The sequence below is a fragment of the Oncorhynchus gorbuscha genome, linkage group LG07 (genome assembly GCF_021184085.1).
Source record: "Oncorhynchus gorbuscha isolate QuinsamMale2020 ecotype Even-year linkage group LG07, OgorEven_v1.0, whole genome shotgun sequence".
In the NCBI taxonomy this organism is placed as follows: domain Eukaryota; kingdom Metazoa; phylum Chordata; class Actinopteri; order Salmoniformes; family Salmonidae; genus Oncorhynchus; species Oncorhynchus gorbuscha.
The window spans coordinates 58,588,558-58,615,913 of NC_060179.1; the positions used below are offsets into that span (position 1 = coordinate 58,588,558).

Genomic DNA, 27,356 nt, shown 5'->3' on the forward strand with positions numbered 1-27,356 from the left:
GGAGAAGACCAGGAGGTGGGTGGCATGGCTACGCCAGCCGATCTTTTCCTGGAGGGGAGGAAGAGGAAAGAGACAGAAGGAAAGAGGGCGAGAGATACGGTTGGAAAAAGGGGAGACGAAGAAGAAAAGGGGTAAGGAGAGAGTTCTATACACGTGTAAGGAGGCTCTTAAAGAGTCACACAGAGCGGTGCACGACAGTTAACCAATCAATCAGCAATCTTCAACTAATTAAACATCCCCGACAGTACAGCAAAGATGGTCGCCTGTGTCCCCTAACCACAAAACATTGAATGGTAATATCCGTCTTAGTAAATCTAACTCTATAGTCCTACCCCGCAGACTGCAGCCTGCAGTATGGCGTCGAAGCCCCCCTCTGGAGCGTCCAGGTTCCCTGAGATCCTCTCTTTCTGCAGCTTCTCGGTGAAGGACCGCAGGTCAGGGGTCAGAGTGATCACATGACGGAACGAGAAGGGAGGGTCGCTGTTGGGCCAAGGCTTGGCAAGTCTGGAGAGAGGGTGGGGGGGAGAGGAAGAGGAGGAAAGGGGAGCGAGAGGGGGTCGGGAGCAAAATAGATAGAAGGACGGGCCATGAGTATGAGTAGTGTATAAATGCAGATATTTTGGTACCGTAGTAATGTTTACTTTTGGGTCTATGTGTGTACCTGTATCTGGATGTGTGGCTGTGTAGAGAGGATCAAAATAGTTTTAAAATTCTTACTTGGATGGTCTCATGTCTGTCTGAGGCTCCACCACTTTGTCCACAAACTTGCCGAAACCGATGGTGTAATCATCAGACAGCTTCCCTACCAACGCAGCTGTATGGGGAACAGAACACATCAGTACCACAGACTACTCCAGTACTACAACACTGAGGTCAATGGGGTAACAATCAGACTCATCGTTCACCTGGAACTTACCCAGCTCAGCACCCATTCTCTTGAGGTTGTCCAGGTCGTCCTCCATGGAGTTGGAGAAATCCATAAGAATGTAGAGGTCCAGAGGTCCTTTAGCTGGTTCAAACACCTCCATCTCGATCTCCCTCTCCTCCCCTGGCAGCAGAGTCATAGACATCTCCTGAGGAGCTACCTGGGACTGCTTCAACAGCATGTCGATCTGCTCGTTCTATAGCGGGAGGGAGGGAGGGGTGTGTCATATCAGGTATGTAACATGGGGGACAAAGAGAAGTGTCTCCAACCTCAGCAAAAAGCACACCTTGCTTGTGAGTACACCTTTGCTCGTGAGCACACCTTGCTTGTGAGTACACCTTTGCTTGTGAGCACACCTTGCTTGTGAGTACACCTTTGCTCGTGAGCACACCTTGCTTGTGAGTACACCTTGCTTGTGAGTACACCTTTGCTTGTGAGTACACCTTTGCTTGTGAGCACACCTTGCACATTCATCGTTCGGCTGCAGACTGTTCTGTACGACAGTATTACCGAGGTAGCCAGACGAACAGTCTAATGAAAACCGGTTAATTCATGCATCCGTGTAGTAAGGATTAGTGTCATGGCGATACTTACTCTTTCCATCGACATGCTGCTTTTGGCTGTCACCGCGCTATTACAGCCGCGGCTTATGATGTTGTCATGAAGGTCGCAGCGGGGACCATCAAAGATCTGTACGCAAACACAAACATGGGTCACACTAACTATTTGTGGCGGGTAAGCGGTGTCTGTGGGCAACTTGAGTAGTGGTTTCTTCTCACCTCATCTGGACAGTAGGCACAGCCCTTCCCTGACTGAATACATTCTGAACAGGTGCTAGCCCTCGTAGCCAGACAGTGATTCACTGTTGGACAGAGAAGCATAGCAGGAATATCTGTGTTGACATTTAGCATCAGTAGAATTCCAAATGAAAAATATGATTTGATTTTCAGTTAGAGACGACTCAACCTATTGCTCAACTGCATAAACAAGACGGGGTCTATCGACATATTAAAATAGCCAAAGAAAGAGTCAATACTGTAGTAATACGAGACACACAGTAACAATCACTTGATTCAATAATTCTCACCTTTTTCAGCGTAGCAACTGGCTGTGAGGACAGCAAGAAGTACAACCCCCGCCAAGAGATTTAATGTCCATCTCCCCATCTCCCTCCTGCAACACACACACACACACACAGTTTATGACCTTTCAACTTTCCCCAAGGGCTAGACTACACTGACCTGGTGAGGTAGGAGTACTCTCGGTTAGATTTGCTACTTGACACTGATGGAAGGTCAGTTTTGCGTTTTCACTCCTTTGGAGAGGTTAAGGCGATCCTAGATATGTGCCTAAAGCAACTTCTACTTGGAGAGGTCAGGTAAGAGTATCATCAAGTTGACTCGAAGAGCCTCATCAATTAAAGAAAGTTGACTTTCAGCCTCCAGTATTGCCTCCTGTGTTGCATTATCTGCCTCCTGTATTGCATATTCCTCCAGTGACCTCAGTATGTGGTTATTCCTCTACAGAAATATTATGGTGTAACCCAAACCATCTGGCCCTGGTTGGCTCAGGTCTCTCTGTGGGCTTACCGCAGAGACCTTACACTTCTACAGAACAGAGAGACACTGTGAGCCATCCACACATTCAGAGAAGGATCTGTGCTCAGCCTATCTGCATGATCAACTAACTTCCACACTGAACACTCCTTAAAGGGAAAATCCACTCAAAAAACGATATTTGGTATTGTTTTCATTAGTCCACTACTGATACACTTTTGACATGTCAGCAGTCAAGTTTTCAAGATATTGGACTTTCAAGAAGCAAAGTGTCACTGTGCACTTCATAAAACATTGTTGGATTGTCTAAACAGTGGACTAATGAAAAAAATACTAAAATACGGATTACCCCTTTAATAAGCAGATGTAACGTCGAACGAAAAAACCATCCCTAGCACATCAAACAGATGGAAACTAAAGGCAATTTCACCCTCTATCCAGACAGAGCCAGCTATATCCTGCCATACCCTGACTGCAGCACACAAATCCCTTTTATGTTGTCCATATGCCAAACTAAAGACAGATCCTCCACAGCCAAACGTCAGACAGTGGGAGAATCAGCTTGTGAAAACGTGTTGGGACATGCATGGTGAAATGAATTGCAATGGGGAAGCGCTGAAGTGGAACTGTGTGAGATATTCCCGGGGAATGTTCTTCCAGACAGCAGGAGAGACATTGTTTGATGTGAACGTTGTGTGAAAGGAGCTGCAGTCTTATACAGTAGTAGACAGCAATCATAGACATGGGAAAAACCACACAGATTTTCTCCACAGGGAATCTTACATTTGAAGTGAATGCTGACAGAATTTGCTCGTAATTGAATCAGAGGAGAAAGAGGGTTTTATGATCCAAATCACCCCACGCCCACCTCACCCACTCCTCACCCACTATTTTGACCATTGACTCACCGAACAGGAATTTCACCCCAAGGCGAGAAACTGACCCAACCATCACAAAAACAGAGCAGGAAAACACAGGACCTGGCACTTACTGTAGTGTAGCACCTTATCGTGAACTTGAGCTGCCTACAGGTGTGTGTGTGCACGTGCGTGCGTGTGTGTGGGTTTCCGGTATTACCGGTCACATTTATCACTGACCAGGTTGAGTAGGCTAAGAGAGAAAAACAGAACCAATGATATCTTCACTGTGAGGAAGAATGTAAGGTCCATAAAGATTGTCCGTTAACTACTGTTAAACACAGCCACATCAAAGAAGAACAATGTCTAAAGTTGAAGAGACTTTCTCATGGAGACAGTTAAAAGTGCTAAGAGTTTGAGGGGAAAAAAACAATAAAGTTGTGCTTGAATTTACCTTCGTCTAAATGAAAAAATATAAGGGCCTCCCGAGTGGATTAGAGGTCGAAGGCACTGCATCACAGTGCTTGAGGTGTCACTATAGAGCCAGGTTCAATCCCAGGCTGTGTCACATCTGGCTGTGACAGGGAGTCTCATAGGGCAACGCACAATTGGCCCAAAGTCTTGGGGGCTTTACTTGGCTCATTGCACTCCAGTGACTCATTGTGGCGGACCAGGTGCCTGCAGGCTGACTTCGGTCATCAGTTGAACTGTGTTTCCTCCGACACATTGGTGCCGGGTGTTAAGGAGCAAGGATTGGCGGGTCATGTTCTGGAGGACGCATGACTCGACCTTCGCCTCTCCTGAGCATGTTGGAGAGTTGCAACGATGAGACAAGATTGAGAAAAGGGGGTTAAAAATGAACAGATATATGGACAGAAAGTTGTGACTTGTAACAGCTAATAGGTATCCAAATAAACAATAGTACCACTGGGTGAGAACTGGTTGAATCAATGTTGTTTCCACATAATTTCAACTAAAATATTTTATGTGATGACGTTGAATAAACATGGAAAACTGATTCGATTTGCAGAAAATAGTCAATGTAAGGGATTTAAACTTTGAACCTAAATCCAAAGATACATAATGTTTATGTTGATTTCATGTTAGTTGACAACTCAACCAAATGTAAATGAAAAACTCTACGTTAAAATTACATCTGTGCCCAGTGGGAGATGTATAAAAAGACAGATTCAGAATGTAAAGACCGAAAGAGAGAGAAAGACAGGGGAAAATATTTTTTTTAAACACAAGAATCATTGCTAGCTCAGTAGTTATTGCTTTAAATAACATGCCCGGCGGCCAGGTGAACATTCCAACAAAGGGAGGGGCCCTAAACCGTTATGACATCATTAGGGAGAGTCACGTCAGTCAGTGACAGGGAGCACAGCCAGAGCCTTCCATGAGACAGCTAGGTAAATCAACCCTCAACTACACAACTACACACCTGGAGCACTCAGTCAGCCCCGTATATACTAAATTAACACACCATCAATCCATCTAAGCCAGGCAAATACATCTGACCAGGTAAACACAGGTGAGAACAGCTATCTGAGAGTGCAAGAGTGGGAGAGACGTCCAGGACCTTTTCTCTGTCTGTGGGTTTTCATTCTGCTGCAATCAGAACGAGAGTCCCTTGTGGTCTGCACTGTCACAACGCACACTGTAATTTCCCTGTAAATCTAGTTGGGTCTATGTGACCAGAAAGGGAGCGGGACTCAATAGTAGTTGGTGGGAGAAAAAAAACACACATTCTGCAAGAAGAAGAATGTTGTTAGGCAACAACGTTTCTTACAAGCCATTCACAAATATGGTTTGATTGCAATAAAATACATGAAATGCTTCTTTGTATCCCTTCGAATCAGCATAGGGTTTTTGAATGTATAAATCCTCATCTCTAAGGGCAGGTGGACTCCTGCAAAAAGAGCCTCTATTGTGAGTTCATTTCATCTGCAAAACTGAATTCTTCTTCCATAACCGTCTTCACTTGTGTCACATTTTGGTCTTAATATGGTTCACTATAGAGGAATGAGACGCAGAACAACGTCAAGGGGGACAACAACAAAACACCTTGTAAGAAGTCGAGCTACAGACTCCTACTCTAACTTACTTTAGTGATCCTTGACTTGAGTGACATACACTCTAATAAAAAACGCAGGTCGTAGACATTGTAAAGTGATATGCTTGAACTATCTTATCATGCACAGTCCTCTGCATGCTTGCTGCCTCATGGCCAGGACTTCCACCCCCCCCCCCCCCCCCCCCCAAGATATTTCTATAGGACTCGAATAAGGATAAATAAAAGATCAATATAATAAAACGAATTTGGCAATACTCAAGTAGATAACTATAAGTAGTGGTAGATCAGTGAAAACAATGGCCGCAATTATTGAGTTTATACCAATAGTTAAAGAGATTACTGATCAAACAAACCTCTTATGGCTGCCTTGCCCAATCCAAGTCCAAAAGACTGACCAAAAAAAATAAGGAAAAGCTTAATCCTCTTTTCTTTAACTCTCCACTCTTCTGTAAAGTTAGTATCCACCTGCCTCTGGGGGGAGGAAAACCTCCTTTACGAGCCTTCAAGTCCAAGTTCCACGTTTCCAGGAATCTCTAATGCTAGTGCACAGGAGAGAAACACACTTCTACTTTCGCCCTCTCTCTCTCTCTCTCTCTCTCTCTCTCTCTCTCTCTCTCTCTCTCTCTCTCTCTCTCTCTCTCTCTCTCTCTCTCTCTCTCTCTCTCTCTCTCTCTCTTCCTTCCTTCTCTGCTCAGCTCCGTCAAATATTGACTCCTATCCCCTTGAACCTGGAGGTGAGGCGCCGGTGTGTGCGCGTGAGTGTCACAGTCTTGAAATGAGAGAGAGACAAGGGAGAGTGAGAGTCACCGAGTGTGTTTGTGTGAGCATGTGAGTGTAAAAATATGTGTGCTGAGATTTGATCCCTCCTCTAACTTGCACCCACTCACACTCTCTCCCTGTCTCAAGCTCAGGTAAGTAGCTAACAGTATAGATAACTCCCTTCCTCTCCCCCTATATGTCACCTGGAGGTTTTACTTTCAAAGCTCCACACCTCTAAATGAGGCCCCCCTCCCTGCTACATTCCTTCCAGGCTGGGCTCACCTGTGTGGGCTTGAGCCTGGTGAAGCTGGCCCCTCCCTCTGTGGCCCAATCTCATGGGAGTGGCAGAGAACAGAACACTGTCTGGAGGCTACGGGAAACAGTCACAGTCAAAAGTACACAAAGAGCTGGAGTGCATTACTGGACTTGCACATACCTCCGTGTGTGTGTGTGTGTGTGTGTGTGTGTGTGTGTGTGTGTGTGTGTGTGTGTGTGTGTGTGTGTGTGTGTGTGTGTGTGTGTGTGTGTGTGTGTGTGTGTGTGTGTGTGTGTGTGTGTGTGTGTGTGTGTGTGTGTGTGTGTGTGTGTACAGAGATTTGCTTTCCCTCGCAAATATACAAACAAACTCACTTTAATTAGTGACATGATATCACACAGCGCAAGAACATTTATTGAACTTGAAACGCACAAACACACGCACAAACACACACACACACATACTCCTAAACTGTGCGTGCAGCTGGAGTAAATGAGATGGAAAAGCGGGCAGTGCAGTAATGTGCATTCCTGGGCAGAGACCAGAGAGAAGAGGGGGAGCAGAGGGCACTAGACCCAGTCACCATGCCCACCTGGCACACTGCCCTCTCTCTGGGGCTAACCTCTGACTGTGTGTGTGTGTTTGTGTGTGTGTGTTAAAGAAGAGTTGCATGCACTTTCATGCACTGTGAAATATAGTATATGTACATATGACCACATTATAGTATTTTACTGCCATCAGCTCTATTGAAAGAGTTAAAGGCATGAACTATGTGCTGTGTCTGTTACTGTTCACCTTGGAGGGGATATGAGCTCTGCCCCAACCAGACCACAGACCACAGACCAGCTGTTATAGGTTACACAGCTCCTGTGGCTAGACCTGCTCTTACTGGAGAAACCACTGTCCAGTGTCCACACATAGCCCATGAGACGCAGATCAACACCAAGACAGTAGATCTATGGGGTCTTAAGACTCAGGAGACCGAGACTCTCTGATCCACAGGGGACTGAAAACACATCAGACAGGCTTATTCAGCAATTAGAGAGAACAGGCACTGCATCTCATAGAGTACTCAGACTCCTGTCTGGCATACTATGACTCATAGGTGATAAAACAGCCTTTTCCACCACAATGGACTGTTTGGAAACGACATCATTAAAACAGAACACAGCCATGCTCATATCAACAAAGTTTGGGTTAAACAATGGTTTAGTCCTCTCCAGAGGAATAGAAATGTTGCAAAAACACCACTCCCTTCTTCCCTCCCTCTCTCCTTAGTTTTTGGCAATGTTGCCAACACAAACATCACTTTGCCTTAGTTTTTGATTGAGGGAGTTATAGGGTGTCGCTTTCCTACAACTTCTTAATTTGTGCAAGGGTTCTAGCGTCAGCAGCGGTAGGAGGGTGTTCTTAATCTTGAACAATGCTTTCAATATTACCAAGACATTCATATGAAAAGGTTTACTGCAGTCCAGTATACGTGTGTAAGTACTTATTGTGCATATTATTGCAGTATACCTGTTACTTTCTGGTGTTGTACAAAACCGGCTTGACATGAATATTAGACCCAACTATCACAAAGCTCTGACACATACATGGAAACTTCAAAGGAGACCCACTGGATGCCTGCAGGAAAGCCAGCCCATGGCAGGCTAATGTGGCGGTAACAGGGAACTTGATAAAAGGATGTTGGTTTTGTGACACGCCCTTACACTCTTCTCATATAGGGCATAGCTGCCAGGCAAGCCCAGTAACCTCTAACCTCTAAGAGTTTTTTTTAAACAACTTTATAAAAGCATGATATTGAATGCCCAACAAAAAAAGCATAAAAAGGCAATACTAGTTGTAATATATAGACCTACTAGACTAATTGTATGCCAGCTTTCTCAGAGAGATGTCTAACAAACACGCATGTGCTTTAAAGCTAAACGTTATGCGACATCCGGATTCTGACTGTGCCCTGTTTGTCGAAATGACCGCTGCGGGTGGCACTCCCAATGCCAAACATTTAGACATGCCAAAAGCACACTTGGAAGAAAGAAAAAAAGAAAAACGTATCTCCCTCAATGTCGGGGGCGACGACATTCTGTAAATAAATATTTGACACTTGAGTAGCATAACTGTAGCCTAGTGGGCCCTTCGTTGACGAAAATTGGGTGCTTTTTGAATAGTGCAAATTGATAATATAATTTAACATAATATAACACAGATTTGAACAGATACTCACATTTGTTCCACTCTAAAAATGTTTGGCTGCACAACTTAGTTTGTTACCGATAAACACAACTCGTCCGTTACCGATGGCAGGTGGTATTGGCGCATACGGGATGCGCGTGAATCATGATATTGACAGGCTTCGACGACATTTAGCCTACCATAGTCTATTTTACACTAAATCCAGTCAAAATGTCATTGCGTACAAAATGTCCAAGTTTTGAGCTTTTTTGGGAGTCCCCAATACTGTCCCCAACTCCAACTCTCGCGCTCTGTGAAACCCACTGTCTAGTGCCAACCTCGGATTTCCATGACAAAGGCGCCCGTTCTTAGATCATTGCACTTGCTCAATAGTCTTTGTGTGGAACTTTTTTCAATAAAACGGGTACAAAGACTGCCAATGCGACATTTGGTCTGTTTCTCGGAGGAGTGGAACACCCATTCTTGAAGCTATAGGTCTAGGCTAAATACGTGCTTGGTGTTTCAGTGCATTTTGTCCAAACATGGACTGAAAATCTTAGATCAGTAGCTAGCCTGTTGTTATGTAGGATATTTAGCTTTAAAAAATGTTTTCTTACCCACAACATTTGGCGTGGATAATGTTTTAGACAATTCGACTTCTTATTCACTGAATACATTGTGAGTCAACCCTGTGTCAGTGCACCGGATGAAAGGTCTTATTTTTCAGGCAGTGTTAAGGCCCGGTCAGTACTTAGCTGACATTGGGTGCGTCTCGTGACTCACCTGTGTGCAGAAACACGCACACACAGTTCCAAGGACAGGCACAGCTCAGCCAAAAGTGTGTGTGTGTGTGTGTGTGTGTGTGTGTGTGTGTGTGTGTGTGTGTGTGTGTGTGTGTGTGTGTGTGTGTGTGTGTGTGTGTGTGTGTGTGTGTGTGTGTGTGTGTGTGTGGGTGCGCGCCTGGTATAGAAGTATCTCAGCACACTGCCAACAGAGTGTAGGAGAGAGGGAAAGGAAGAAAGAGAACCCCCCCCCACACAAATAACAATACTGATAACAGAGGGGAGATTGAGAGAGAGTGAGAAAGAGAAAAGTAGTAACAATTGTTTTTGCACAAGCAGAAGAAAGTTTAATGACATATTGAAACTCATACTGTTTTCATTTACTTCTGTTCCTAGTTCTCCCGACTCCACTCTCATCTGGTTTTAGTGTTCAGGAGTACCTTGGGAAGCCGAGCTGGTGATGGGATGCGAACCAGGAGTGCTTCCCAGTAGCCCTGAACAACGTCTGTCATCTTCACTATTCATATTTGACATTCCTGATAGACATATTCATTTCTGGGCAGTGGGCCCTATAGCCTGGCAAGCTGAAAGAGATGAAAAACACAGGAAACTCAGTCAATATAGATGGGTGGGTTTTTGAGCAACAAAAACAATCCAAGCGCAACAATGGAGAAAAACAGGGGGTTGGCATAGAATCAAAGGATTGTTGACATAGTTTGACAACAAATTAAAGACATAAATACATTTGCACAAAGAGCACTTGATTGCTCTCAAATACATCATTAAAGTTGTTGGTTACCTAGCTATCAATTATTTGGCCATATTAGCATAGACATGACAAGAGTCAAAACAAGACATGGTATCAATAACAAGATACAACGAGACACGTACGATTCCCCACATGGTAGCTTCTTTTCATTGTTGCTAGCTATCTGACCATAACACAACACGTGGACTACGGCCCCATCACAGGAACACATTGTTGTCATGACATTGTCAGCTAACCCACAGCTATTCACTTAAATGTTTGTTCATTTGCAATGTCTCAAGGTTAGTCTGAAATGCCATGACAGGGGACCTTGGATGTGTCTTAGTTATCTTTCATGGCTTCCTATGTTACCACCATATTGAATTTCACTCAAAACTCCCCTTAATGAGTACAGGCCTCTGTACTCATCAAGAGACAAACCAGCCACTTGTGACATCCTCAATACACTCAGAAAGGATATTGGCACAGAGGTTAAAGCAACAACAACAAAAATCCCATGACTGAAACTTTAGTCAATCTCAGATTGATTAACTTGGTCCCAGACAACCTCCCCTTTCATGTAAGAAGGTCATGACCATCAGGCTTTTAGGAAAAACTGCAAGTTTGTCCATTTCTAGTCCCCTTGCTTTGGGGGTCCGGGATCCTCCTCGGAATAATTTGTATGTAGATAGACTGAGAAGCTCAGTTCTGGGGACTTTTCAAAATAACCTTCTACTCCAAAATGAATGAAAATAAAATCATGCTGACACCATTTAAAATATACTTTCCACCTGCAGAAATAGGTCCAACAACATATTGGTAAAAATTGTAAAAATTATTTTTAAATATTGGACCATGTATATAGCCTATGCATGATCTATATTATCAGATGTGCTATTATCAATAAGCATTATCACCTGTAGCCCAACTGATGAAGCATAGTGGCTATACAATGTAAATAGGCTGAAGCGTGGGGTTTGTCCATCTGCATTTAGCCCATTGGACACAACGTCCTGATTGTTATTATGAATCATTATTATTTAATTATACATGATTATTATTCAGTTTCTATGACAAGGTATGTCATTGCCCTTTTAAGACGACATTGACCCTTTAAGAGCTATATTGTAGTGATTGATGGGAAGTTAGGCTCTTTTTACTCTGATCTTTTCGACTCGTACAGTCAAAAGAAGAAAAACTTCCGACTAATTTCGTTCATTTGAGTCAGTAATGCCCAGAGCGCGCAGGACCCATTACCGACGAACTGAAAACTTGAAAGAGTCATGTTGCTACGAGTCTCCTGTTCACATATCGTTCAAGCATAGGGTGGCTTATTGGAGCTGTCATTTGTGATGTATTTATTAACGTGTGCTTTAAACAGTGTATATTTGTAGATTGCTAGGCATACACATGAGATTATTTCTTGATACATTTGAAACGAGATCTAGCTGTGGCTGCTACAGGACTAGAGTGTCCTCTTGGATTGCATTGCTTGATTGCTGTGAGAGTGATAAACGATTCGTTTTCGAGTTGGAGTTTGTTGAGCAAAGACTGTGTATGTTTTGGTTCTCCAAAGCTATCCATCATAACATTAAATAATCAATTGCATAATGCGATCAATTATCAGTTCTTACGGTATTTGTATTCTCTATCTAACGTCATGATCTATTTTATTGCGCGCATATGTAAAACGGTGTTCGGAGCACGTCTTTGGAGCGTGTATTAATCCTGCTATAAAACACATTGCGGCCGGCACTCGCACGTCAAACGTATGAACAAGTCACTCAGAAAAATGAATCATGACTCTCAAGTCAGTAAAAAAAAGAGTCGTTCAAAAATAACGAATCGTTCGCGAACTGCACATCATGCCTCTGTTGCTCAGCTGCGCCTAAACCAGTGGTTCTCAAGCAGGGGTACGAGGACTTCTGGGCCTATTTACTGGTAAAATGCACGAGGGGGTACTTCAGGGATAGGCCTACTGCAGGCAGAGCAGAATTCAGTTGATGGTAAACTAACTGAAAAAGGTTGGGTACCACTGGTTAAACCATGCTTGACATTCCGGTTGTAAAACTGCGTTTGTAAAACGGTGCCACATGCGCAATTGGAGGATTATATAAATACACGTGGTGGCAATGTGAAACTTGGATCCTACGATTTTGTTTTAACAAAGCTAAAAAATGCTATCAAAATACATTTGCCAAAGCAGCTTTTAAAAGTGTTTTCCCGCGATTTAATTAAGAACGGTTGTGTATTTAATACTTGTCTGAATACATATTTCCTTCCTATTCGCCTCGAGAGGATTATCCTTGTAAAATATGTGATCACATATCTTGGTATTAAAGTTAGCAAAGATCAGAAAGAACGGGCCAATTTACATTTGTCTCCTACTGTAGAGGAAATTGGAAAACGATTTAACTCTTGGTTATTAAGACGTCTTTCTTTATCTGGATGTGTACTTTTATCCAAATCTGAAGGTCCAGATTAGTTTATACCTTCCTTGCCTTGGATGTTCCTCTGTCAGTAACTAAAATGGTTGATACTAAATTATTTAACTTCATATGGAGGAATAAACCACATTATTTTAGAAAAGCGGTAATATGTAGCACCCAAGGTGAGGGAGGGTTGAATTTTTTTTTATCTCTCATGGAAAATTCTTTGTCCATAAATTGAGGTGGGCAGAGCACAAACCCCTCTTCACATTATTTAAGATATAATTTATATATTATTTTTGAAGTGATCATTAAATGTAAAAACAAAAAAGCAATACGCACCCTAAAAGTATTTAACAAATAGAAAATTAATCTTGATATGTAACACCCCTGTCTGTTAAGAGTACATAAACTTGTTTCTATACTTCTGTTTTTTTGTATTTGTTGTGTTCAAAATAAAAACTTAAAATAAAAACAATAAAAAAGGAATATTATCTTGCGTATAACACATGAAAACAAGCCAACTAGGTAAATATGCCAACTATTATAACTATGGAGTTGTCGGATTTTGTTTTAATAACATTATAAGTCAAAAATAGCAGCAAATAGTACTTGGCCTATCCACTGGGTACTGGAGAAGACCCACGAGGTCTACTGGTAAAATGCATGAGGGGGTACTTCAGTGGTAGGCCTACTGCAGGCAGAGCTAAATTCAGATGTTGGTAAACTAACCGAAAAAGGTTGGGTACCACTGGTTAAACCATGCTTGAAACTCCGGTTGTAAAACGATGCCACATGCGCAATTGAAGGATTATATAAATAAGTGATAAAGTATATCGGCTTTCAATTACTGTGCCAAGAGCTACAGTAGGCTATACTGCTGTCTGAGTTGAGCGCCACTGTGGTGCGCATTATATACTATTTGATTACCTTCATCTAAATATCGGAGTGTCATCAACAATCATGCATGTCAATTCAGTGCACGCAGCTTAACAGAGAAAATAAACTCAGTAAAAAAAGAAACGTCCCTTTTTTAGGACCCTGTCTTTCAAAGATAATTTGTAAAAATCCAAATAACTTCACAGATGTTCTTTGTAAAGGGTTTAAACACTGTTTCCCATGCTTGTTCAATGAACCAAAAACAATTAATGGACATGCACCTGTGGAACGGTCGTTAAGACACTAGCAGCTTACAGACGGTAGGCAATTAAGGTCACAGTTATGAAAAATTAGGACACTAAAGAGGCCCTTCTACTGACTCTGAAAAGCACCAAAAGAAAGATGCCCAGGGTCCCTGCTCATCTGCGTGAACATGCCATAGGCAAGCTGAAAGGAGGCATGAGGACTGCAGATGTGGCCAGCCAGGGCAATAAATTGCAATGTCTGTACCGTGAGACGCCTAAGACAGCGATAAAGGGAGACAGGACGGACAGCTGATCATTCTCGCAGTGGCAGACCACGTGTAACAACACCTGCACAGGATCGGTACATCCGAACATCACACCTGCGGGACAGGTACAGGATGGCAACAACAACTGCCCGAGTTACACCAGGAATGCACAATCCCTCCATCAGTGCTCAGATTGTCCGCAATAGGCTGGATTGAGGGCTTGAAGGCCTGTTGTAAGGCAGGTCCTCACCAGACATCACCGGCAACGTCGCCTATGGGCACAAACCCACCGTTGCTGGACCAAACAGGACTGGCAAAAAGTGCTCTTCGCTGACAAGTCACGGTTTTGTCTCACCAGGGGTGATGGCCAGATTTGCGAAGGAATGAGCATTACACCGAGGCCTGTACTCTGGAGCGGGATCGATTTGAAGGTGGAGGGTCCGTCATGGACTCGGGCGGTGTAATACATAATCATCGGACTGAGCTTGTTGTCATTGCAGGCAATCTCATCGCTGTGCGTTACAGGGAAGACATCCTCCTCACTCACGTGGTAGCCTTCCTGCAGGCTCATCCTGACATGACCCTCCAGCATGACAATGCCACCAGCCATATTGCTCATTCTGTGCATGATTTCCTGCAAGACCCGAATGTCAGTGTTCTGCCATGGCCAGCGAAGAGCTCGGATATCAATCCCATTGAGCACGTCTGGGACCTGTTGGATCGGTGGGTGAGAGCTAGGGCCATTCCCCCCAGAAATGTCTGGGAACTTGTAGGTGCCTTGGTGGAAGAGTGGGGTAATATCTCACAGCAACAACTGGCAAATCTGGTGCAGTCCATGAGGAGATGCACTGCAGTACTTAATGCAGCTAGTGGCCACACCAGATACTGACTGTTACTTTTGATTTTGACCCCCCCTCCCCTGTTCAGGGACACATTATTGAATTTCTGTTAGTCACATGTCTGTGGAATTTGTTAAGTTTACGTTCCAGTTGTTGAATCTTATGTTCATACAAATATTTCCACATGTTAAGTTTGCTGAAAATAAACGCAGTTGACAGTGAGAGGACGTTACTTTTTTTGTTGAGTTTGCAATATTTGAGAATACATTTATTTGGGAATACTTTTCGTGAACAGACATGTTTCTAGACACACTGTCTGTTTAAGGCTGTCATCTCCAAACCAGCCCGGATGTACAGATCTCAAAAACGACCTCTCCAGAAACCTTATGACAGATATCCTTCGCAGTTACGAAGAACTTTAACCCCTGGGGTATGGTGATGGTTGACAAGCACTCAAGTCTATTGGTGATATGGTGATCTGTTGAGTGTAAGCTGATCTGACTTCCTCTAGTAGACGACTCCGATTCTGAACTTTGACCTCCAACTGTGCTTCAGAAGACTGCGGGGGCGGGGCGGTGTGTTATCGTTCCTGCTGGATGGAATTAAAGTCCGATAAAGAGCGGGATGAAAGAAAAGGAAGAGGTGAAGGATGGATGTAAATCACAACCGCACCTGGCCACATAAATTCCCAAAGTGCACAGAAATAGATGAACGGAAAGAGGGGGAGAGAGAGAACGTGGGTAGTGGATAGAAAAGAGACAGAGGGGGGAAATTTAAAGAGAGGAGAGCGAATGAAAGGGAGACAGCGAGGCAGAAATTCCTCTGGCCAGATTCAGGCCAGTGGCTGCAGTCAATAGATCTGGAACACAACAACACACAATAACATTCCTTAATTTCCTGGACAGAACATTCAAAGCTTTAGAGAACAGCATGAAAATAATTGTATGATCAAATACTACTTACATCTTATGTATAAAATACAGTTTATGTTGAACCCAAGACGACCGAACAAGAATGGACACACACTCCAATTGAAAAGACAGTATGACGTTTTTTATTTACCATCCTATCATCATCATCATCATCATCAGTGATATATGTACATTTGTAAAAAATATTTCCGCTAAGCTCTTTGAATAGGCCATTGAAAATGAGATAAGAAACGTTGATGCCAATGTCCATAGTCTGTCCAGTAGATGATCAAAACACAGAACATAGGAAATAGCACAATTATACACTGTGGGTAGAAAGGAAATGATGTTATAGAGCCCAAAACTAATAGTAATATATACTGTACCATAACAGGTGGGTTGATACTGTAAGAAACCATTTTACAGGAGGATGGAATAAAGAAACAAACTCAAGTTTCAGTCAAGAGGCTAGCAAGTTATGCCATAACTAGGCTACTTTCTAGGTAGGGTGGTTTTCCCCATGGATAGTCTTTAGCTAACATCAAAACACATTCTTGTCGACAGAAGAAAAAAAACAGATCAATGCATAACTTCAACAGGGTGCTGACTGGAGAGCTGGATGAAAAAGGAACCTTATGTTGATATCAATGCAGAAATGACAGAAAAATTGTCTCATTGAATCTCAAGTCAGGCTTGAGTCCTTTGACCAAATGTTGTAGATCCAATCCCAGAGACCGACGGCAGTAGAGATGCAGAGGTTCATGTGACATCCATATTGTCTGAAGACATTCTTTCACCCTCCCTCTTTTGCATTTAGTAATACAGCCACACAGCTCAATGCGCACGCACGCGCACACACACACACAAACACACTTCCTCTCCCCATGCCGGTTCACTGCTTAGCTTTCTTCTGGATGGTGCCAACGGCGGAGATGACGGTGGTCTTGGTTCCGCTGGCGGTGGTTGTCACGGAGACCACCCCTGGCAGGGTAGCCGTGGTAGTGAGCAGTGCGGGCTGGGCCAGGGTCACGGGCACTGCAGAGTCCCACTTACTCTTCCTCTTCTGAGCCTCTGCTGGGGGTGGAGAGAGGTGGGAGAGAGAGAGAAAGTGAACGGGAGAGAAAGGGAAGCAGATATACTCTATAATCTTGACCTTTTTCTCTTTCAGGAAGGTCACAACCTAAATCAGCCAGGGATGATAATGTTTCTATGGAGTGTGGGGGGGCTCATCTCTCTGCCAGTGACAGTAAAGAGGTGTTAGTGGTGATAGCTGTCTAGGAGTTGGGGCTAGGGGTTGATTTGGAACACAGTTGTGTGTGATATGAGTGTACCTGTAGCTGTGGTAGTAGCTGTATTGGTGGTGGGAACTGCTGCATTGGTGGGGATTGTCCCTTTCTTAGTTCCCGTCACAAACTCAATCTAGGAGAGGAGAGAGGAGACAAAATACTTCACCATACTCATACTGCAGAGGGCTGAGCGGAGCCAGGCTGGGTTGTGCTGACATTGTGTTGTGATGAGCCTTAATCTCTTGGCAGGACACTTCTCTGGAAGTGTGTGGAGAGAATAAACTAGAGGCTGCTGGTGGCAACATGCCCCTGACACACAGACTGATAAAAGAGAACGGCCCGTTCTGTGATTGGTAAAACAGTAAAGGAGAGGAGTAAACGTAAGTACAGGGTTGGCAAAGCTATTTTCTCTGAACAGGTACACTACATAACCAAAAGTATGTGGACACCCCTTCAAATGAGTGGTTTCGGCTATATCAGCCACACCCATTGCTGACGGGGAAAATAAATAAAATCGAGCACACTGCCATGCAACCTCCATAGACAAACAGTGACAGTAGAATGGCTTCACTGAAGAGCTCAGTGACTTAACGTAGTACCGTCATAGGATGCCACCTTTCCAACAAGTCAGTTCATCAAATTTCTGTCCCACTAGAACTGCCGTGGTCAACTGCAAGTGCTGATATTGTAAAGTGGAAATGTCAAAGAGCAACAACTGCTCAGCCGCAAAGTGGTAGGCCACACAAGCTCACAGAACGGGACAGCTGAGTGCTGAAGCGCGCAGCGCCTAAAAAAAATAGTCTGTCCTCAGTTACAACACTCACTACCAAGTTCCAAACGGCCTCTGGAAGCAACGTCAGCACAATAACTGTTCATCAGGAGCTTCATGAAATAGGGTTCCATGGCCGTGGAGCTGCACACAATGCCAAGCATCGGCTGGAGTGTTGTTAAGCTTGCCACCATTGGTCTCTGAAACAGTGGAAACGCGTTCTCTGGAGTGATGAATCACGTTTCACCATCTGGCAGTCTGACGGATGAATCTGGGTTTGGCGGATGCCAGGAGAACACTACCTGCCCGAATGCATAGTGCCAACTGTAGAGTTTGATGAAGGAGGAATAATGGTCTGGGGCCGTTTTTCATGGTTCGGGTTATGTCCCTTAGTTCCAGTGAATGGAAATCTTAACAGTACAGCATACGATTACATTCTAGACAATTCTGTGCTTCCAACTTTGTGGTAACACTTTGGGGAAGGCCCTTTCCTGTTTCAGCAGAAATGTACATACAGAAATGTTTTTTTGAGATCGGTGTAGAGGAACTTGACTGGCCTGCACAGAGCCCTGACCTCAAACCCATCGAATACATTTCAGATTGAAGTGTCACACCTATTGCGAGCCAGGCCTAATCGCCCAACCTCAGTGCCTGATCTCACAAATGCTCATGGCTGAAAGAAAGCGAGTCCTCGCTGCGATGTTCCAACATCTAGTGGAAAGCCTTCCCAAAAGAGCGGAGGGAACCAGCAGAAAAGGGGGGACCAACTCCATATTAATGCCCATGATTTTGGAATGAGATGTTCAACTTGGATGTCCACATACTTTTGGCCATGTAGTGAATTTGTTTTAAACAGAGGTTGGGGGTGGGGTTAAGAGGAGAGCAGGCATGGTTTTGTTTTATATGTGTGTGTGGGGGGTGAAAACGTATGTATTGGAATTCAGGTTACCTCAGGTCCCCTCTTCAAGTCAATAAAAGCGCCCGTGTCCCTCACCTTCGTCCTGTCCTTCTTGGCTTTCTCCAGTTTATCCATCTCTACCTTCTGAGCTTTGGCTGCAGGGAGGGAAAAACAGTTCATCTGATAGGACTACCACAGACTGGCAAGCACCACAGACTGGCAAGCACATACAGTGCCTTGCGAAAGTATTCGGCCCCCTTGAACTTTGTGACCTTTTGCCACATTTCAGGCTTCAAACATAAAGATATAAAACTGTATTTTTTTGTGAAGAATCAACAACAAGTGGGACACAATCATGAAGTGGAACGACATTTATTGGATATTTCAAACTTTTATAACAATTTAAAAACTAAAAAAATTGGGCGTGCAAAATTATTCAGCCCCTTTACTTTCAGTGCAGCAAACTCTCTCCAGAAGTTCAGTGAGGATCTCTGAATGATCCAATGTTGACCTAAATGACTAATTTTTAATTTTTACCTTTATTTAACCAGGCAGTTAAGTCAGTTAAGAACATATTCTTATTTTCAATGACGGCCTGGGAACAGTGGGTTAACTGCCTGTTCAGGGGCAGAACGACAGATTTGTACCATGTCAGCTCGGGGGTTTGAACTCGCAACCTTCCGGTTACTAGTCCAACGCTCTAACCACTAGGCTACGCTGCCGCCCCATGATGATAATGATGATAAATCCAATCCACCTGTGTGTAATCACGTCTCCGTATAAATGCACCTGCACTGTGATAGTCTCAGAGGTCCGTTAAAAGCGCAGAGAGCATCATGAAGAACAAGGAACACACCAGGCAGGTCCGAGATACTGTTGTGAAGAAGTTTAAAGCCGGATTTGGATACAAAAATATTTCCCAAGCTTTAAACATCCCAAGGAGCACTGTGCAAGCGATAATATTGAAATGGAAGGAGTATCAGACCACTGCAAATCTACCAAGACCTGGCCGTCCCTCTAAACTTTCAGCTCATACAAGGAGAAGACTGATCAGAGCAGCCAAGAGGCCCATGATCACTCTGGATGAACTGCAGAGATCTACAGCTGAGGTGGGAGACTCTGTCCATAGGATAACAATCAGTCGTATATTGCACAAATCTGGCCTTTATGGAAGAGTGGCAAGAAGAAAGCCATTTCTTAAAGATATCCATAAAAAGTGTCGTTTAAAGTTTGCCACAAGCCACCTGGGAGACACACCAAACATGTCAAAGAAGGTGCTCTGGTCAGATGAAACCAAAATGGAACTTTTTGGCAACAATGCAAAACGTTATGTTTGGCATAAAAGCAACACAGCGCATCACCCTGAACACACCATCCCCACTGTCAAACATGGTGGTTGGAGCGGGTTGGAGCGAGCGGTCGCATCCGCATTTCGCTCCGCAGGTAGTATAACTTTTTCATTACATTTCATTATAGTACAACGGTTTGATTTGTCTAATCTTAGCAATTTCTTCTTAGCTAGCTACATAGCCGTCTTTGTATCAAAGATAATTGCGTAATTATCGTATTTCGTCGTCCTAACGTAGTCTTCACTGCTCTGCCCAGCAGCTAGCCAGCTAGCAAACGTCCACCGATTAGCAGCACTGTAGAAACTATTACACTCAACTGAACGACTTGATTAGTGTAGTGTTAGCTAGCTACATAGCTGTCTTCGTATCCAAGATAATTGTGTAGTTTAGAGTGTGTAGTCTTAGAGTGATTATCTTAATTTACCGAGGTTAGCTAGCCAGCTATTTGTCATCCTTAACGTAGGAGACACTGCTAGCTAGCCAACAGCTAGCCAACAGCTAGCCAACGTCTTCCGAATAGAACTCAACAACCCGGTCGCATTCCGCTTCGCTCCACAGGTAGTATCACATTTTCACTTCATTTCATTAACGGTTTGATTTGTTTGATCGTAGCTAGCTACATAGCTAGCTACATAGCCGTCTTTGTATCAAAGATAATTGTGTAGTCTAGAGCGATTTTCTAGGTTAGCTAGCCAGCTATTGTCGTTCTTTTAACGCAACGTAACGTAATCAACACTGCTAGCTAGCCAGCTAGCCCCCCGAATAGCAGCACTGTAGAAACTATTACACTCAACGGAACGACTTGATTAGTGTAGTGTCAACAACGCAGCCACTGCCAGCTAGCCTACAAAGTCAACAACGCAGCCACTGCCAGCTAGCCTACTTCAGCAATACTGTATCATTTTAATCATTTTAGTCAATAAGATTCTTGCTACGTAAGCTTAACTTTCTGAACATTCGAGACGTGTAGTCCACTTGTCATTCCAATCTCCTTTGCATTAGCGTAGCCTCTTTTGTAGCCTGTCAACTATGTGTCTGTCTATCCCTGTTCTCTCCTCTCTGCACAGACCATACAAACGCTCCACACCGCGTGGCCGCGGCCACCCTAATCTGGTGGTCCCAGCGCGCACGACCCACGTGGAGTTCCAGGTCTCCGGTAGCCTCTGGAACTGCCGATCTGCGACCAACAAGGCAGAGTTCATCTCAGCCTATGCCTCCCTCCAGTCCCTCGACTTCTTGGCACTGACGGAAACATGGATCACCACAGATAACACTGCCACTCCTACTGCTCTCTCTTCGTCCGCCCACTTGTTCTCGCACACCCCGAGAGCTTCTGGTCAGCGGGGTGGTGGCACCGGGATCCTCATCTCTCCCAAGTGGTCATTCTCTCTTTCTCCCCTTACCCATCTGTCTATCGCCTCCTTTGAATTCCATGCTGTCACAGTTACCAGCCCTTTCAAGCTTAACATCCTTATCATTTATCGCCCTCCAGGTTCCCTCGGAGAGTTCATCAATGAGCTTGATGCCTTGATAAGCTCCTTTCCTGAGGACGGCTCACCTCTCACAGTTCTGGGCGACTTTAACCTCCCCACGTCTACCTTTGACTCATTCCTCTCTGCCTCCTTCTTTCCACTCCTCTCCTCTTTTGACCTCACCCTCTCACCTTCGCCCCTACTCACAAGGCAGGCAATACGCTCGACCTCATCTTTACTAGATGCTGTTCTTCCACTAACCTCATTGCAACTCCCCTCCAAGTCTCCGACCACTACCTTGTATCCTTTTCCCTCTCGCTCTCATCCAACACTTCCCACACTGCCCCTACTCGGATGGTATCGCGCCGTCCCAACCTTCGCTCTCTCTCCCCCGCTACTCTCTCCTCTTCCATCCTATCATCTCTTCCCTCTGCTCAAATCTTCTCCAACCCATCTCCTGATTCTGCCTCCTCAACCCTCCTCTCCTCCCTTTCTGCATCCTTTGACTCTCTATGCCCCCTATCCTCCAGGCCGGCTCGGTCCTCCCCTCCCGCTCCGTGGCTCGATGACTCATTGCGAGCTCACAGAACAGGGCTCCGGGCAGCCGAGCGGAAATGGAGGAAAACTCGCCTCCCCGCGGACCTGGCATCCTTTCGCTCCCGCCTCTCTACATTTTCCTCTTCTGTCTCTGCTGCTAAAGCCACTTTCTACCACTCTAAATTCCAAGCTTCTGCCTCTAACCCTAGGAAGCTCTTTGCCACCTTCTCCTCCCTCCCTCCTCCCTTTCTGCAGATGACTTCGTCAACCATTTTGAAAAGAAGGTCGACGACATCCGATCCTCGTTTGCTAAGTCAAACGACACCGCTGGTTCTGCTCACACTGCCCTACCCTGTGCTCTGACCTCTTTCTCCCCTCTCTCTCCAGATGAAATCTCGCGTCTTGTGACGGCCGGCCGCCCAACAACCTGCCCGCTTGACCCTATCCCCTCCTCTCTTCTCCAGACCATTTCCGGAGACCTTCTCCCTTACCTCACCTCGCTCATCAACTCATCCCTGACCGCTGGCTACGTCCCTTCAGTCTTAAAGAGAGCGAGAGTTGCACCCCTTCTGAAAAAACCTACACTCGATCCCTCCGATGTCAACAACTACAGACCAGTATCCCTTCTTTCTTTTCTCTCCAAAACTCTTGAACGTGCCGTCCTTGGCCAGCTCTCCCGCTATCTCTCTCAGAATGACCTTCTTGATCCAAATCAGTCAGGATTTCAAGACTAGTCATTCAACTGAGACTGCTCTTCTCTGTATCACGGAGGCGCTCCGCACCGCTAAAGCCAACTCTCTCTCCTCTGCTCTCATCCTTCTAGACCTATCGGCTGCCTTCGATACTGTGAACCATCACAGGTCGCTCCTACCAGGTGGCGTGGCGAGAATCTGTCTCTCACCACGCGCTCTCACCACTGGTGTCCCCCAGGGCTCTGTTCTAGGCCCTCTCCTATTCTCGCTATACACCAAGTCACTTGGCTCTGTCATAACCTCACATGGTCTCTCCTATCATTGCTATGCAGACGACACACAATTAATCTTCTCCTTTCCCCCTTCTGACGACCAGGTGGCGAATCGCATCTCTGCATGTCTGGCAGACATATCAGTGTGGATGACGGATCACCACCTCAAGCTGAACCTCGGCAAGACGGAGCTGCTCTTCCTCCCGGGGAAGGACTGCCCGTTCCATGATCTCGCCATCACGGTTGACAACTCCATTGTGTCCTCCTCCCAGAGCGCTAAGAACCTTGGCATGATCCTGGACAACACCCCGTCGTTCTCAACTAACATCAAGGCAGTGGCCCGTTTCTGTAGGTTCATGCTCTACAACATCCGCAGAGTACGACCCTGCCTCACACAGGAAGCAGCGCAGGTCCTAATCCAGGCACTTGTCATCTCCCGTCTGGATTACTGCAACTCGCTGTTGGCTGGGCTCCCTGCCTGTGCCATCAAACCCCTACAACTCATCCAGAACGCCGCAGCCCGTCTGGTGTTCAACCTTCCCAAGTTCTCTCACGTCACCCCGCTCCTCCGCTCTCTCCACTGGCTTCCAGTTGAAGCTCGCATCCGCTACAAGACCATGGTGCTTGCCTACGGAGCTGTGAGGGGAACGGCACCTCAGTACCTCCAGGCTCTGATCAGGCCCTACACCCAAACAAGGGCACTGCGTTCATCCACCTCTGGCCTGCTCGCCTCCCTACCACTGAGGAAGTACAGTTCCCGCTCAGCCCAGTCAAAACTGTTCGCTGCTCTGGCCCCCCAATGGTGGAACAAACTCCCTCACGACGCCAGGACAGCGGAGTCAATCACCACCTTCCGGAGACACCTGAAACCCCACCTCTTTAAGGAATACCTAGGATAGGATAAGTAATCCTTCTCACCCCCCCCTTTAAGATTTAGATGCACTATTGTAAAGTGACTGTTCCACTGGATGTCATAAGGTGAATGCACCAATTTGTAAGTCGCTCTGGATAAGAGCATCTGCTAAATGACTTAAATGTTAAAACATAAAGCAAAATCTACAATGGAATGGTTCAAAAATAAACATATCCAGGTGTTAGAATGGCCAAGTCAAAGTCCAGACCTGAATCCAATCGAGAATCTGTGGAAAGAACTGAAAACTGCTGTTCACAAATGCTCTCCATCCAACCTCACTGAGCTCGAGCTGTTTTGCAAGGAGGAATGGGAAAAAATGTCAGTCTCTCGATGTGCAAAACTGATAGAGATATACCCCAAGCGACTTACAGCTGTAATCGCAGCAAAAGGTGGCGCTACAAAGTATTAACTTAAGGGGGCTGAATAATTTTACACGCCCAATTTTTCAGTTTTTGATTTATTAAAAAAGTTTTAAATATCCAATAAATGTCGTTCCACTTATAAATGTCGTTCCACTTATAAATGTCGTTCCACTTCATGTTTGTGCCCCACTTGTTGTTGATTCTTCACAAAAAATACAGTTTTATATCTTTATGTTTGAAGGCTGAAATGTGGCAAAAGGTCGCAAAGTTCAAGGGGGCCGAATACTTTCGCAAGGCACTGTATAGCCACAAACAAGCACACATTCACACCAATGACTTCCTTACCCAGTGCCTCATAGTAAGAGTCCTCTGACCAGCCATGAGGATCAAACATGTCTTTAGGGTAGTTGGTTCCCAGTTCATCAATGCCACAGAACTGAATGAGTTTCTCATAGATACTGCAAAGACACACATTGACATGTCACCGAAAGTATCTGGAAAAGCATCCCACGTATGATCGACGTGGTCATAACTCTGTGTGTGTGTGTGTGTGTGTGTGTGTGTGTGTGTGTGTGTGTGTGTGTGTGTGTGTGTGTGTGTGTGTGTGGCATGAATTAGTGTGTGTGTGTACCTGGGATTCCTGAACTCTTTCTTCTTCTGAATGTGGTTGTTTGTGTCAAAGTCTCCATGTAGATTCTTTTCATACAGCTTCTGGATCTTCTCCTGTTGACAGAAAACCAACATATCTGATCAGTATAACATAAGTGTCATATCCCCACTAGTATAGTTTTTACGACAAGCACTTTGTTCGTCTGTTGTGATATGTATGTATCACAAGCCTAGATATATCAGTAAAGCCAGGTGCAGTTGTCCATAACTGGAATTGAACTTGCGACCTCCGGCCTCCAAACCTACCAGTGTATGAACAGCACAAAATGACTGGTCAATTGGTAGAGAGGCGTAACAAGTTAGCTTAGCCCCTACAGTGTGTTAACTGATGCGAAACATGGCAGCTGAACTTGGCAAAGACTGAAGCCAGGGTCTTTACTCCAGTCTTGACCCATACAGAACCAGTCAAAAGTTTGGACACACCTACTCATTCCAGGGTTCTTCTTCATTTGTACTATTTTCTACAATGTAGAATAATAGTGAAGACATCAAAACGAAATGAAATAACAAATATGGAATCATTCAGTAACCAATAAAAGTGTTAAACAATCAAAAATATATTTGAGATTCTTCAAAGTAGCCACCCTTTGCCTTGATGACAGCTTTGCACACTCTTGGCATTCTGGTGTACAGAAGATGGTCTTTTACCAAATAGGGATAAGTCTATATTATGGCAAGAAAAGCTCAAATAAGTAGAAAGAAACAGCAGTCCATCATTACTTTAAGACATGAAGGAACTTTAAACTTTTCTTCTTCAAGATGAGTTCATTAGAGATAATTGCACCCCAGATTGCAGTCCAAATGAGTTCAAGTAACAGACATCTCAATACAACTGTTCAGAGGAGACTGCGTAAATCAGGCCTTCATGGTCGAATTGTTGCAAAGAAACCACTACTAAAGGACACTAATAAGAAAAAACTTGCTTGGGCCAAGAAACACATCTTGGTCATGTTCTGTTATAATCTCTACCCGGCACAGCCAGAAGAGGACTGGCCAACATAGCCCGGTTCCTCTTGGTTTCTTCCTAGGTTTTGGCCTTTCTAGGGAGTTTTTCCTAGCCACCGTGCTTTTACACCTGCATTGTTTCTGTTTGGGGTTTTAGGCTGGGTTTCTGTACAGCACTTTGAGATATCAGCCGTAGAAGGCTATATAAATAAATTTGATTTGATTTGATTCTTCAAGATGAGTTCATTTTTGCCTCAGAGCTAATAAGAAAAAACTTGCTTGGGCCAAGAAACACGAGCAATGGACATTAGACCACTGGGAGTCCAAATTTGAGATGTTTTTTAACTGCCGCTTCTTTGTGAGACGCAGAGTAGGTGAACAGATGGTTCCCACCGTGATGCACGGAGGTGTGATGTTGCTTTGCTGGGGACACCGTCAGTGATTAATTTAGAATTAAAGGCACTCTTAAGTATTGCTACCACACCATTCTGCAGCGATACAACATCCCACCTGGTTTGCGCTTAGTGGGACTATCATGTGTTTTTCAACAGGACAATGACCCAGCACACCTCCATGCTGTGTAAGGTCTATAAAACCAAGACGAGAGTCATGGAGTTCTGCATCAGATAACCTGGCCTCCACAATCACCCGACCTCAACCCAATTGAGATGGTTTGGACCGCAGAGTGAAGGAAAAACAGCCAACAAGTGCTCAGCATATGTGGGAACTCCTTCAAGACTGTTGGAAAAGGATTCCAGGTGAAGATTGTTGAGGCAAAGGGTGGCTACTTTGAAGAAACTAAAATATATATTTGATTTGTTTAACACTTAGTTGGTTGCTACATGACTCCATATATGTTATTTCATAGTTTTGATTTCTTCACTATTATTCTACAATGTAGAACATAAAGAGAAACCCTTGAATGAGTAGGTGTCCAAACATCTGACTGGTACTGTATATCTGACTGACAGGGCTCTGAATGGAGCCATTGTGTGTCTGCAGTCTCTGAGACCTCAGAGCAATAATTGGCAACCAGGCTCCTGGGAGACGCAGGAAGCTGGGCCTGTAGCTCAGTTGGTAGAGCATGGCGCTTGTAACGCCAGGGTAGTGGGTTCGATTCCCGGGACCACCCATACGTAGAATGTATGCACACATGACTGTAAGTCGCTTTGGATAAAAGCATCTGCTAAATGGCATATATTTTTATTATTATATTAACTGGAGCCAGGGGTATCCACAATGATACATTAGCCTTAAAACGGACAAGATGGAGGATTTGAATGTTTTTGCACTACTGTATCTACAGTACTCAAAACAGTCAGTTCAATTAGGCCAAATAGTAGGACAACAGTATTGTGATGTTTATTTTTTGAGATACAATGGTAATAATGAGGGCCAGTACAATAATGAGGCATACTAAAACAATACAGACCACACCCTGGCTACTCATTGGCCTGAGTCTTAACTGTCCCCAGCCCTTCCTGTGTG

General features: G+C 44.6%; 2 protein-coding genes across 8 annotated transcripts in view; both read right to left on the reverse strand.

Annotated features, from left to right (window-relative positions):
• Positions 1–8,916, reverse strand: part of LOC124040107 (integrin beta-4-like) — a 36,918-nt gene extending 28,002 nt beyond the window's left edge. For 2 of the 4 annotated variants that reach the window (XM_046356946.1, XM_046356943.1), the window contains exons 1-8: positions 8,658–8,913; positions 2,013–2,098; positions 1,705–1,787; positions 1,520–1,615; positions 917–1,121; positions 718–814; positions 333–504; positions 1–48 (exon numbers count right to left, since the gene is read on the reverse strand). The exon at positions 1–48 is cut by the window's left edge and continues 216 nt beyond it. In XM_046356946.1, coding sequence (XP_046212902.1) covers positions 1–48; positions 333–504; positions 718–814; positions 917–1,121; positions 1,520–1,615; positions 1,705–1,787; positions 2,013–2,098; positions 8,658–8,659 — 789 coding nt within the window. In that variant the 5' untranslated portion in view covers positions 8,660–8,913. Of the gene's footprint in view, positions 49–332; positions 505–717; positions 815–916; positions 1,122–1,519; positions 1,616–1,704; positions 1,788–2,012; positions 2,099–5,768; positions 6,322–8,657 lie in introns of those variants that run through there. The other 2 variants (XM_046356945.1, XM_046356947.1) reach the window with 2 other exon arrangements.
• A 6,908-nt stretch (positions 8,917–15,824) lies between these two features.
• LOC124040108 (SAP30-binding protein-like) overlaps positions 15,825–27,356 on the reverse strand; it is a 50,611-nt gene continuing 39,079 nt past the window's right edge. The window contains exons 6-10 of one of the 4 annotated variants that reach the window (XM_046356951.1): positions 24,886–24,977; positions 24,600–24,712; positions 18,754–18,812; positions 17,036–17,123; positions 15,825–16,775 (exon numbers count right to left, since the gene is read on the reverse strand). In XM_046356951.1, the coding sequence (XP_046212907.1) occupies positions 16,597–16,775; positions 17,036–17,123; positions 18,754–18,812; positions 24,600–24,712; positions 24,886–24,977 (531 nt within the window). In that variant the 3' untranslated portion in view covers positions 15,825–16,596. Of the gene's footprint in view, positions 16,779–17,035; positions 17,124–18,708; positions 18,813–24,599; positions 24,713–24,885; positions 24,978–27,356 lie in introns of all 4 variants that reach the window. The other 3 variants (XM_046356950.1, XM_046356949.1, XM_046356948.1) reach the window with 3 other exon arrangements.